Source organism: Furipterus horrens, unplaced genomic scaffold (genome assembly GCF_987537825.1).
Source record: "Furipterus horrens unplaced genomic scaffold, mFurHor1.1.pri manual_scaffold_11, whole genome shotgun sequence".
NCBI classification, from domain to species: domain Eukaryota; kingdom Metazoa; phylum Chordata; class Mammalia; order Chiroptera; family Furipteridae; genus Furipterus; species Furipterus horrens.
This window is the reverse complement of record NW_028327181.1, coordinates 31,025,530-31,038,077: the sequence shown is the minus strand read 5'-3', so window position 1 is coordinate 31,038,077 and position 12,548 is coordinate 31,025,530. Positions and strand designations below refer to the sequence as shown.

The 12,548-nt window shown below is 44.8% G+C and overlaps 1 protein-coding gene across 1 annotated transcript in view; it reads left to right on the top strand.

Annotated features, from left to right (window-relative positions):
• GLB1L3 (galactosidase beta 1 like 3) overlaps window positions 1–12,548 on the top strand; it is a 37,153-nt gene that overhangs the window by 12,762 nt on the left and 11,843 nt on the right. Inside the window, exons 7-11 of the mRNA XM_090257715.1 lie at window positions 560–652; window positions 2,509–2,590; window positions 3,559–3,623; window positions 9,773–9,857; window positions 12,023–12,160. Coding sequence (XP_090113841.1) covers window positions 560–652; window positions 2,509–2,590; window positions 3,559–3,623; window positions 9,773–9,857; window positions 12,023–12,160 — 463 coding nt within the window. The remainder of the gene's footprint in view (window positions 1–559; window positions 653–2,508; window positions 2,591–3,558; window positions 3,624–9,772; window positions 9,858–12,022; window positions 12,161–12,548) is intronic.

Here is a 12,548-nt window from a genome sequence, read left to right as displayed (position 1 = left end):
GCGGGGAGACCGGGAAAGGCAGGGGGAAGGATCCCAGAGAGCGATCTGTCTTCAGCAAGTTTTTGGGAACGTGGAAGAAAGGCAGTTTGGAAATAAAGGTCGTAGGCACAGAAGGGAGAGGAAGCGGCCGAGAACCCGCTCCTGAGTGGGTGGTGGCAGGCAGGGGCCGCCCTGCACGGGTGGTGGGTGGCATTGCCCTACAGCAGGAGGAGGGTGAGGGATGCCTCTGTCTTTGCTGGGCGGGAGTCTAGGGAGGGTGCGTGTGGTGGAGGTGAGTTTACAGGGAAGCTCTCTCACATGTAAGTAGCCAGTTAGTATGAGAAGTGCGGGAGGAACTGTGGGTGTCATTACCAAGACTAGGGCACGCAGGACTCCTCGTAGCAGCTGACGTGCCCGGGGGTACTGGCTATAGGGCTGGGGAGAGGAGAGCGAGTGGCTTCAGGCAGGGAAACAACTTGGAGCCCGGTGTCTGCACCAGCTGTGCTATCTTCAGCAGCAGACCCAGAGGCTCCGGGGTCCCCACCCGCAGCCCCACCGCCCCCTTCTCTGCCTGTCTCAGTACCGCCGCGGGGGCCCCGTCATCGCCGTGCAGGTGGAGAACGAATATGGTGCCTTCGATATGGATGCAGAGTACATGCCTTATCTCCACAGGGTAAGAAACACTCAGTCTGTCTCCATATTTACAGGCTTTCTTCCTCAATCTGTGTTTTACCACATGCGTTTCTGAGTTGGCTGCAGGACTGTTAAGTTCTGTGGGTTATGCGAATATGAGGTCAAGTTCAATTTCTCTGCGAATGTACAGTGTGGTCAGCGTGATTAAGATGCACTGAAGTAACTATTCTGAGATTAAAATGTGATGTTAAAAGATTCTTCCTTCCTGTTGCTATCTCTGTGGCCCACAGTGTTCGTGAAAGCTGGGGGTTGTTGAACAGGAGAGAGTGTCCGTGAACTTAATGATGCTAGCTGTCATCTGGCAGCTATCTAACCTGTAATATTGGGTTGGCCAAAAAGTTTGTTTGGATTTTTCTGTAAGGCAGCTCTAGTAGTGGTTAGTTGTCCTTGAGTTCCTTCGAAACAATTTTCTCAGATTGTGTGGTGTCAGCTGTCACATCGGCTTGCCTTTTTAAAAAACTTATCAAAATTGGTGAATTTTTGTGTAGCCATTTTAATGTTGAAGATGGAAGAAAATATGTGACATTTTTGGCATATTATGCTATTCAAAATGATAAAAATGCAACTGAAATGCAAAGAAAGATCTGTGCAGTGTATGGAGGAGGTGCTGTGACTGATCGAATACGTCAGAAGTGGTTTGAGAGGTTTCATGCTGGAGATTTCTCACTGAATGATGCTTCACGGTCGGGGAGACCAGTTGAAGTTGATGGTGATCAAATCGAGACATTAATTGAGAACAGTCAGCATTATACCATGTGGGAGATAGCCAATGTACTCAAAATATCCAAATTAATGAAGTTATTGGTGAAAATGAAAAACGTGTCTTTTATTTTGTGGAAAAAAACATACATCCTTTTTGGCCAACCCCATACTAACATTCTCCCAGGCCGGGGAACAACCGCAGTCCTGCCGGCGCCCTCGGTGGTGGGCCGGCCCCTCCCTGTCCGTGCCTTCCCTGATTCCGGAAGCTGATGAGCTCTAGTCTAAACCGGATCCCTCCCCAGGTGGCAGGAGGCACCTGTGTGCTCTGTCCACATGGAAACCTCCGGCTGGGACAGCCCGGAAAGCCGTGGTGGGGAGCGGCCACCTGGGCAAGGAAGAGATCAGGTGACAGGAGAGGGAGGAGGCACTACACCTGCGGCTTCTGGAGCTGGACAGGGTCAGTGAGAAAACCCCCTCCCTGACGTTTCTCGGGGTGACACATCACACCCTCTCACATCAGTCTCATTCAGCTCGCGTTATTTTTCCTTGGTTTTTAAAACGTGTTGCTCAGCTCTGCTTCTGGTCCCAGATATGGCTCAGGGAACATACAAGACACACGGAGAGGGTCCTCTTGCCGTCTGGACATCTGTCTGCTTCCTATGCTCTTAGTAAATATGATGTTTTAATTAGATCCCCCTCTTCCCCAAAGCTTTGGCAAGCTTCCTGGTTCCTGTGAGTGTCCAGGGAGGACCCAGGCTTGGGAAGCTTCTCTCTGATCTTCCTTAGGGCCCCATAGCCTCAGCCTCTCCCCCTCAAGCACAGGTTTCCCAAGTCTTCTTTCTCCCTTTCTCTGGGTTTCAGATTCTCCTTCAGGGAATCTCCTTGTAAGTACATCCTCGTGCTTTTCCCCTTGAGGCTGTGACCATGGGGCCTCAGAGCCCACGCCCAGCTTCTTCTGCGGTCGCCACTGGGAGAAACAGGGCTGGGACGGAGCTGCGGTGGTCGGACTCTCTATTCAAACTTTTTCTCTAGTTCGCACACTGTCCATCTCAGCCCAGTCGCATCTATTTTCTAATTTCCTTCCTCCGAAGGGAGAAAGAAAAGTGGGCTCATTTTATCCAGTTTTCTCAACAGGCTCTGTTGAAAAGAGGGATTGTGGAGATGCTCTTGACCTCTGACGGCGAGAGAGAAGTGCTAAGAGGCCACATAGACGGCGGTACGAATGTAGACTTATTTTACGGAGAACTGAGGCTCTTTGCTCACCTGTTTGAATTTTGAACAAGCATCGGAAAGAACCAAGAATATCTCTGATGCCTCTTTTCCATGTACCTTGAAGTGGACCCTGGAAATCTGATATCACTAGGAGAACTCAAGTCAGAGTGAAGCATTCACTTGGCAATCCCATCACTTTTCCTTGCTCCTGTTGTCTTTCAACAGCAGAGCTATCAGGGATCCCGCCTGTCCCCAGTACACCTTTGCTTCCTTCATAATGTTTCTGTGGCTGAGAACCGGGGTTGCTGCCAGGCATAGTTAGAATGAAAGCTGTCTCCACCGACAGCAGGAATCCCATGGAGAAGCAGAGATGGGTGTTGTGTCGGGAAGCAAGCCCCTGCAGAGACCGGGTCCTGGGCTTCCACAGCCTGAGGTGCACTGTGGACTCTGAGTAGGTCCTGAAAATCAAGTAGTGGAACAATTCAGAACAAAATTATAAGGTGATGGTGGTGAGGGAAATGACCCAGGTATGAGCCACCAGATGGTTCCAGGGGAACACCGTTCAGGTAGCCCTTAGCTCGGGACTGGCTGCTTCTGTGGACCGCGGGCCTCCCCTCCTTTGCCGAGGCTCTTCCCCGCACCGCTATGGTACAGGGGACAGAGGACCAGGCTTGGGATCAGGAAACCTGCGTTCAGTTCCTAGGTTTAATCAAATGGTATGACCTTGGCCTGTTCCATTTCTCTGCACAAAGTATGGCTAATTTTAACTGCCTTTCTTACCTAACATTGTCCTTGCAAGTGTCCAGTCATGTGAGGACATATATGATGGCCATGTGTATGTTGCAACAAGTGGTATCTCATTATCCTTACTACTCAACACGACATCCTTTTGTGTGCAAGGTGTGGGCCTCTATCCCTCCTGGTAGGACTTGTCAGAGGGTCTCATGTGGCATCTCTCCCTTCTTTCTACAGTGCTGGCCACCATCAATATAAACTCATTTAGGAAGGATGCTTTCACGAGCCTTTATAACGTGCAGGTAAGGACATCTTAGGGGTGAAGAGTCAGCCCCCACGCCTGCCATGACCACACCGCTCAACCTGTGCAGCTGATTCACTGAGGACAGGGGCCTTGCCAGAAAGACTGCAGCTTTCCCCCTGGGGCCCTAGCTGCACTCCAAAGCAACTTAGGGAGCGGATGCCTTTTGTCATGGGGAGTAAGGAGGAAATTCCACCACTGTCACCTCTTAGTGGAGCACCCAGTGGAGGTGACCAGAGGAAGGGTGAGGGGGTTATGTGAGGTGAATCCAAGGGAAGTGACATTCTCCTTTTTCTCTGAGGAGAGAGCTCAGACATGGGCCACGTGGGTTGCCGCCACGAGACTCCTACCTAGCTTTTGTGGGTTGACTTTTTTAGTCAGGCTGTGCAAATTACGGAAGCGAATGACTGTATTGCATGGGAATTCGTTTAATAAACATGTATCGATTACATCCCAGATTTCTCTCAAGGGGTGATCTCTGGGATAGTTACAAAGATGGACAACGTTAGCCTTTGGGCATGATGTCCTCTCTCTACAGAGCAGCTGGATTGAGCTCTGATAGACCGACCATGACTATGGTGTCCTCTGCTCGGCACATGTTCCTGGGTTTCCTTTGTGTCTGGGATAATACCAAAGCCTGTGCCATGGCTTCTGTGCCAGACACAGTCCTCACGCCAGCTTCAGCCTGCACTGCTCTCCTCCCCACGCAGGAGGCCTTCCATGAGCCCTGCAAGGTGTGGTGCTTTTGCTTGGCCAGAGCCTCCCCAAGTGCTCCCTCCTTCACAAGTTTTAGTTAAAGAGCCACTTCTTTTTCCTTTTTCTCTCTCACTAATTTCTACAGAGCTTCTGACCCTTTAGAAAGAAAGGACTCAGCCGGGGGTGGACCCGTAGTTCTCTCTAGTTGTAATGCCTTTAATAGATCTCTTTTGTTGTTCTTTCTTCTTGTCATTTTTTAAAACAGCTTTATTGAAATATAATTTACACACCATTAAACTCACCTGTTGTGAGTACATAATTCAATGCATAGATTTTTAGAATCATCACCACCTACTAAGAAGTTTCCTCGTGCTCATTGGCGGTTAACGCCCCCTCCCGTCGCCAGCCCTACACAACCCCTGATCTGCTCTCTTTCTCTACAGCTGGCCTTTGCTAGACACTTCACATAAACAGAATCATACACTAGCTCGTTTTTGCACCTGTCTGGCTTCCTTCATGCAGCTTGATAGCGTTGAGGTTCATTTCTACCATAGCGTGAATGAGCAGGGCAGCCCTTCTGGGAGAGAGCCGGGTGGCGCATGCTCTCGTTATAATCCCGCTAAAGTTAGAGCGAAACCCAGAGGCCAGGCGGCCCCTCTCCTACGTCCTTCTCCTTTTGCTCGCTAATGTGATTCATGTTGCTTTTGAGCACTGACCCGGTCTCGAAGCCCTAGGATGAATCCCACCTGATTGTGATGTATTTTCATTTTATACAGTGCTGGGTGCACTTGGTTCATAGTTTGTTGAGAATATTTGTGTCCATGTTTATGAGGACTACTGGCCTTTAGCTTTCTTTTCCTGAAATTTTTTAAAATGCAGTTGCCATTCAATATTATAGTAAATTGATTTCAAGTGAGCAGCATGGTGGTTAGGCATTTATGTGATTTACTAAGTGGTCCCACGGTAACCTGAGCACCGACTGGCACCGTGCACGCTTGTGATGGTGTTACGGCTGCGTTCCCTCTGATGCACTTTACATCCCTGTGACTGTTTTGTCACTGCCAATGTGTACTTCTCTATCCCTTCAGTCCCCCCTCCCATCAGTTTGTTCTCTGTGTCTATGAGTCCATTTCAATGTTGTTTGTTTATTTTGTTCTTTGGATTCCACACATAAGTGAAATCATATGGTATTCGTCTTTCTCTGACTGACTTTCTTAGCATAATACTGTCTAGGTCCATGTATGTTGTCAAAATGGTAAGATTTCACTTAAAAAAAAAGATTTTATTTACTTACATAGAGAGGGGAAGGGCTGGAGAAAGAGAGGGAGAGAAACATCAGTGTGTGGTTACCTCTCACGGGCCCACAACTGGACACCTAACTCGCAACCCTGGCATGTGCCCTGACTGGGAATGGAATGGGTAACTACTTGGTTCGCAGGCCAACACTCAATCCACTGAGCCACACTAGCCAGGGCAGATTTCATTCTTTTTGTATGAGTAATATTCCATTGCATATATGAAGTCTGTCCAGAAAAAGTCCAGTCATTGTTAATATGAGAATGGCTTTCACAACATCAATGTAACCTGGCAGCCAGGGAGAGGGGACTGGAATGCACTTGCATGAACACCGATGACTTCACTGTACTAAGCGGTGGGGACAGTAGATGTCGATGAGCTTGTGCACTGTGTGGCTGTCACATTCAAAATGACTGAGCAAGTAGAGCAACGGATCTGTAATATGAAAAATAGAGACATTTATTGAAGATACGAGATATAAGAAACATTGTGCATAGGACAATGAAGCCTCAGTCCCCTTCAAAGTAGGCACCTTGGGACCTCACACAGTTCTCCCAATCACCATCAACTGCCCCATCATATTTTCCAGAATCTCATCAACAGTCTGAAATCTCTTCCCTTTCTAAGGTGATTTTAGTTTTGGGAAAAGCCATAAGTCACAGGGCACCAAATCTGGGCTGTAGGGGGCTGTGTCACCTGAGTGGTTTGATGTTTTGGCAAAAAACTCTGCAGAAGACATGATGCATGAGTGGGTGTGTTGTCGTGATGAAGCTGCCAATCTTTAGTTGCCCACAGCTGCGGCCTCTGAGTCATCTGGATAGTTTCCGCAGAGGAATGTTCAAGCTTAGCACAAAATTTGATGCAGGTTCATTGGTGTACTTGCTCAGTCCTTTTGAATGCAACGGCCACACAGTACACATGCTCAGTCAACGGTATCTACGGCCCCTACTAGTCAGTACAGTGAAGTTGTCATTGTTCATGCATGCACATTCCAGTCCACTCTCCTTGGCTGCCAGGTTACACAGATATCACGCAAACCATTCTTGTTATATTAACGACGACTGGACTTTTTCCAGACAGGCCTTGTATACCCAGAAGTGGAATCACTGGTTAATAAGGCAGTTCCATTTTTAATTTTTTGAGGACTCTCCACACACTTTCCATAGTGGTTACATCAATCTGCTTTCCCACCAACAGTGCATGGGGGTTTCCTTTCTCCATATTCTCACCAGCACTTGTTGTTTCTTGGTTTATTGATGATAGCTTTTCCAACCAGTGTGAGGTGGTATTTCATTGCAGTTTTAATTTGCGTTTTCCTGATAATTAATAACATTGAGCATCTTTTCATACGTTTATTGGTCATTTGTGTGTCCACTTTAAAGAAGTGTCTATTTTAGTTTTCTGTCCACTTTTTAATTGGGTTCTGTTTTTTTTGAAGTTGAGTTATATGAATACTTTATAAATTTTGGATATTAAACCCTTATTTGATGTATAATCGGTGAGTATCTTCTCTCATTCAGCGGGCTCTCCATTTTGTTGATGGTTTCCCATGTAGTGAAAAATTTTTTTAGTTTGATATAGTCCCATTTGTTTAATTATTTATTTTTGTTTCCCGTGCCCTGGGAAATATGCCAGAAAAAAATTGCTAAGAGGTATGTCAGAGATTTTACTACCTATGTTTTCTTCTAGGAGTTTTATGGTTTCAGGTCTGACATTTAATAAGTCTTTCATCCATTTTGAGTATATTCTTGTATATGGGGTAAGAAGATCATCTAGTTTAATTTTTTTGCATGTATCTATCCACTTTCCACAGTGCCATTTATTGAATTGATTGTCTTTACCCTATTGTATGTTCTTGCTTTCTTTGTCAAGAGTAATTGACCATATGGGTATAGATTTATCTTCGGTCTCTCTATTCTGTTCCATTGATCTATGTGTCTATTTTTTCTGTCAGTACCATGCTGTTTTGATTAGTATGGCCTTGTTGTATAGTTTGATATCAGGTAGTGTAATACTCCTACTTGGTGTTTTCTTCAAGATTGCTATTGCATTGCAGGGTTTTTTGTGGTTCTATACAAACATGGATTATTTGATCTAGTTCTGTGGAAAACATGATTGATATTTTGATAGGGATTGTGTTGAATCTGTTGATGGGTAGTGTGGACATTTTAATGATGTTAATTCTTTCCTATTCATGAGCATGGTATATGCTTCTACTTATTAGTATCTTCTTTGATGTCTTATAATTTTATGAGTACATATCTTTTACCTCCTTAGTTAAATTTATTCATAGGCATTTTATTTGTTTTGATGCAGTTGTAAATGGGATTGTTTTCTTAGTGTTTTGTTCTGAAAGTTCTTTATAGCTGTATAAAAATGCAACCATTTTCTGAGTATTCATTTTGTATTCATCTACGTTACTGAATTTATTTATCAATTCTAGTAGTATTTTGGTGGACTCTTCAGGGTTCTCTATATACAGTATCATGTCATTAGCAAATAATGACAGTGTTACCTCTTCCTTTCCGATTTGGAGACCTTGTTTCTCCTTCTCATCTGATCACTGTGGCTAGGACTTCCAGTACTATGTTGAATAAGAGTGTTGAAAAATAGACATCCCTGAGTTGTTCCTGACCTTAAGGGAAATGATTTTAGTTTTTCCAAGTTGAGCATAATGTTGGCTATTTGTCATACAAGGCCTTTATTATATTGAGGTATGGACCCTTTGTTCCCACTTTGCTGAGAGTTCTTATCATAAATTGGTGGTGGATTTTGTCAAATGCATTTTTCTGTATTTATTGACATGATCCTATGGTTTTTATCCTTCACTTTGTATATGTAGTAATCACATTAATTGATTTGAGTTTGTGGTACCAGCCTTGCTTTCCAGGAATAATGATCCAAGTGCATGGGAAGACATCCTTGCCCTAAAACCACACAATAGCCTCTGCTTGTGTGCCTCTGGCAACCTTGAGCTTGCCTAGAATTCCTTGAGAGTTTTTAAAGAAGATTGCAACACGGGCCCAGGCTGGCTGCTGCCAGCAGATCACATAGCCTGATGGGAGCTTGTCAGGGCAGGGCCTCAGGGACTTGGTAGGGTGGGCGTAGTGCATGTCACTAGGCTAATGTCATATGGAGCTGAGTGCTCAACCCAGGAAAGATGGCATCTGTGTGTGGTGTGGAAGAGGGACTCGACACAAGGACATTGGCAGCCCTCTCCCAAAAGTCACACAACTCAGTCTCTCCCTTTATGACTCCAGTCCCCTCTGAGCTGCTGTCCCTCTGTTGAAGCCCAGGGTAATATACCTGTGAATTTTGTGTGCTGGTCCTTTAAGAGAGTTCTTAGGTTTCTAGCAGACTCCCATCTCACCTGGGCAGACAGAATCCCCCATTGATTTTCACAGTAGGTGCTATCTGGGCTCCCCTTCCCAGCACTGGTACTCTGGGTTCAGTGTGGGGTTGAGACCCCTTGCTCCGCAGGGGGGACCTTTGTAGCTGAGATATTCCTCCAAATTCTCAGCTGCCACATGTGGGTGTGAGGCCAGCCCTTTTTGCATCTCTTCTTCTACCAGTCTCAACATGGCTTCTTCTGTATATCCTTACTTATCAGACTTCTGTTTAGCCAGTTTTCAGATGGTTATCAGGGTTGATTTTTCTGTAATTTAGTTGTAATTTTGATGTGGTCCAAGGAGGAGGTGAGTGTAATGGCCACTTACTCTGTCATCTTGGATTCTGTCTAACAATGTACTTAATGCACAATATACCTCAGTGGCTAACAGTCTGGCTCAGACCTACATTTGAGTTGTGTCTCTGAACTTACCAGCAATGTAACCTTTGAACTTCAGTGTCTCCATGAGGAATTGCAGTCAGTTCTTTCTCCATCCAAAGCTGATTCTTTTAATACCAACTTCATATATGATCAGGTTGGAATTACAGGTGGTGCTACCCAGGTGTAGCAGGGAAGCCCTTAAAGCTGGACAGAGACCGGCAATCGTAAATGTGTAGGAGGATTGGGGAAACCAATGGGAAGGGGATGAGGGGGAGTGGGGCTGATTTAGAAAAATGTGAAAAACACAAGTTCTTAAACTCTCATCTGTTATACTCAGCTTTTCTGATTTTCCCCTCTTTTTGTCTGTATGTCATTTGGTTTGTTTCTAGAGAAATAAGCCCATTATGATTATGGAATACTGGGTCGGCTGGTTCGACACATGGGGAGGTAAACACATGGTTAAAAATGCAGATGGTAAGTGTTTCTCAGTGTTTGAACCAAGTAGAGATGGTCCTGGGTCATAGGGCATTCACACCTTTCTCTGCTAGTTGCCCAGCTATTAATTCAACACATAGGCCTGGAGGTGCACTGGCGAATAAAAATTACCTGGTTCCTGCTCCCCAGGAGCGTGTACTTTAGTGGAGCTGACAGATAATTAAGGAGTAAAACAATCAATATCTGACCAGTGCTTTGTAGCAGACAAAGAGGACACAGTGATAGAAAAGCCAGGGACAGACCTACAGAGGGAAGTCAGGTGGTCATGGGCGGGTCTCTGAAAAAACAACATCTCTGAAGAAGGGGATGCATTTGCCAAACTTCTTAACCATCTCTGGAAAATGCACAGGCCATTGCCAGGGAGTTGTCAAGAGTGTGGCGGTAACTGTCAGGAGGAGACAGGCCACGAGAGTTGAGAAAGCAGATCCCAGAGCCAGAGGCCAGGATTTCAGTCCCAGTCGGCAGCACCAGCCCTGACCCACTTCTCAGTCTCACCGTCCTCACCCAAAGATGGGAATCATCGTGTAACTTACCTCGTAGGGCTGTTATGGGCATTAAATGTGGCAATCCACGTAACCCACTCAGACCAGTGCCTGGCAGATGTTGTTAATAAACGAATTTAGCTAGAAGAGGTATTCTGCTGTCACTATTATGAAAACGAGCTCACTTGTACCTGAAGTAAAGAGAATATTGGGAAGTACCAACCAACTGAGAAAAGCCTGCTTTGGCCTGAAAAATAGAACCGCCCCCACCCCACCACCAAATGACATTTTCCTGACCACTTGTGTGTCAGGGACTGCCATGTCTCTTACATATACTCTCTCATCAATTAATTCTCTCATCAGTCCTATGATGTAGGCAGTAGGAGTTAGGACATTCATTTAACAAGTAAAGAAGGGGCTCTGAGAGAGAAGAACAGGCTGTCCAAGATCATACAAATGGTAAGGAGCACAGGCAGGATCGAATCCCAAACTTAACTTTTAATCATCTGGCTCTCCCTCATGGCTGGTGGGTGGAAAAATGTTCACATCTGTTAAATCTTGGCGACAGAACTGGAATTTCTGTGTGAAAGATTGAGAACAGCCACTTGTAGGCTCTTGCAGGTGTTCTAAACCAGTGTCCCCAAAGTCAGTACCCTGGAAGGTGGTAATGAGGATTTGCTAATTATTTGTACAATTTCAGAAATGTAATGAACATTAGATATTTTCACTTGATCTTAGCCGAAAGGCTGAGAAGCGATGGACGGTAGATATTTAAGTGATATTTAGGCTATAGTTAGGAGCCCAATTATGCCCATACTCTGAGAAAAATTATTTCTAAAAAAAGGCTCTAGGAAAAAAGATGCAGTTGCCTAGAGTATTTCCGGCCAGTCCCACCTATTTTCTGGTTAGAGTCTTAGTGAAGGTTGAAGGACAAAATAATTAAGTTGATTGTGGGGTGGGGTTGAGAATGATAAGATGACATTAGCAACTTCTGTTTTCACTTAATTTTTTATTAATTACATTGAATATTTATTTTTGAAATGCAGTATTATTTTATATTAGTTTCAGATGTGTAGCATAGTGGTTAGACATTTATGTGATTTACAAAGTGTTCCATCTGACAAGTCTGGTGCCCACCTGGCGCCATACATAGTTATTAAATATTATTGACTGTATTCCCAATGCTGTACTTTACATCCCCATGACTATTTTTTAACTACAAATATATGCTTCTTAATTCCTTTCCCTTTTCCATCCAGTCCTCCAATTCCCCTTCCCTCTAGCAACCATCAGTCTGTTCTCTGTATCTATGAGTCTGTTTCTGTTTTGTTTGTTCATTTATTTTGTTCTTTAGATTCCATATATAGGTGAAATCATATGGCATTTGTCTTTCTCTGGCTGACTTATTTCATGTAGCACAATACCTTCTAGATCCATTCATGTTTCATAAGTGGTAAGATTTTATTCTTTTTAGTGACTGAGTAATATTCCACTGTGTAAATGTACTACATGTTCTTCATTTAGTGGTCTATTGATGGGCACTTGGGTTGCTTCCATATCTTGGCTATGGTAAATAATGCTGCAGTGAACATAGGGTGCATATGTTTTTTTCAAATTAGTGATTTTTAATTTTCTTTACTTTCTTATCTTTCTCCTCTATAGATGTTAAAACAACTGTGTCTGAATTTATCAAATTTGAGATCTCCTTCAACATATATATGTTCCACGGTGGAACCAACTTCGGTTTCATAAATGGAGCCACACATTTTGACACGCACAGAAGTGTAGTCACCAGCTATGGCAAGTGTTCCCCAGTTTGGTCACCTGCCAACATAGGTGATGCTGGAGCGTAACAGAGGAGGCTCCAAATGCACAGTCTGGCATCACTGGGTTCTTGACCTATAATCTATGCTGAGCATTGTGGATTTTTCTGCCTATTTTCCCTTCTTCTGTGCTGTTCATAATGTCCCCAACATGCTGTCATTGCAGTAGATGGGGCTGCCCATGACCTAAAGTTCAGCTTCCTCATCATGTTCACTGACCCTTTGACTTGACCTTGCCAAGGTACAGATTACAGATGGTGTTTGCCGCAAGGGCATCAACAGGCACAGCTGGGCAATCCAGATTGAGGGAAGAAGAGCGTGTCCATTAGAGAGTGAAACAGAGGATGGGCCCGCTGTCATGGCAG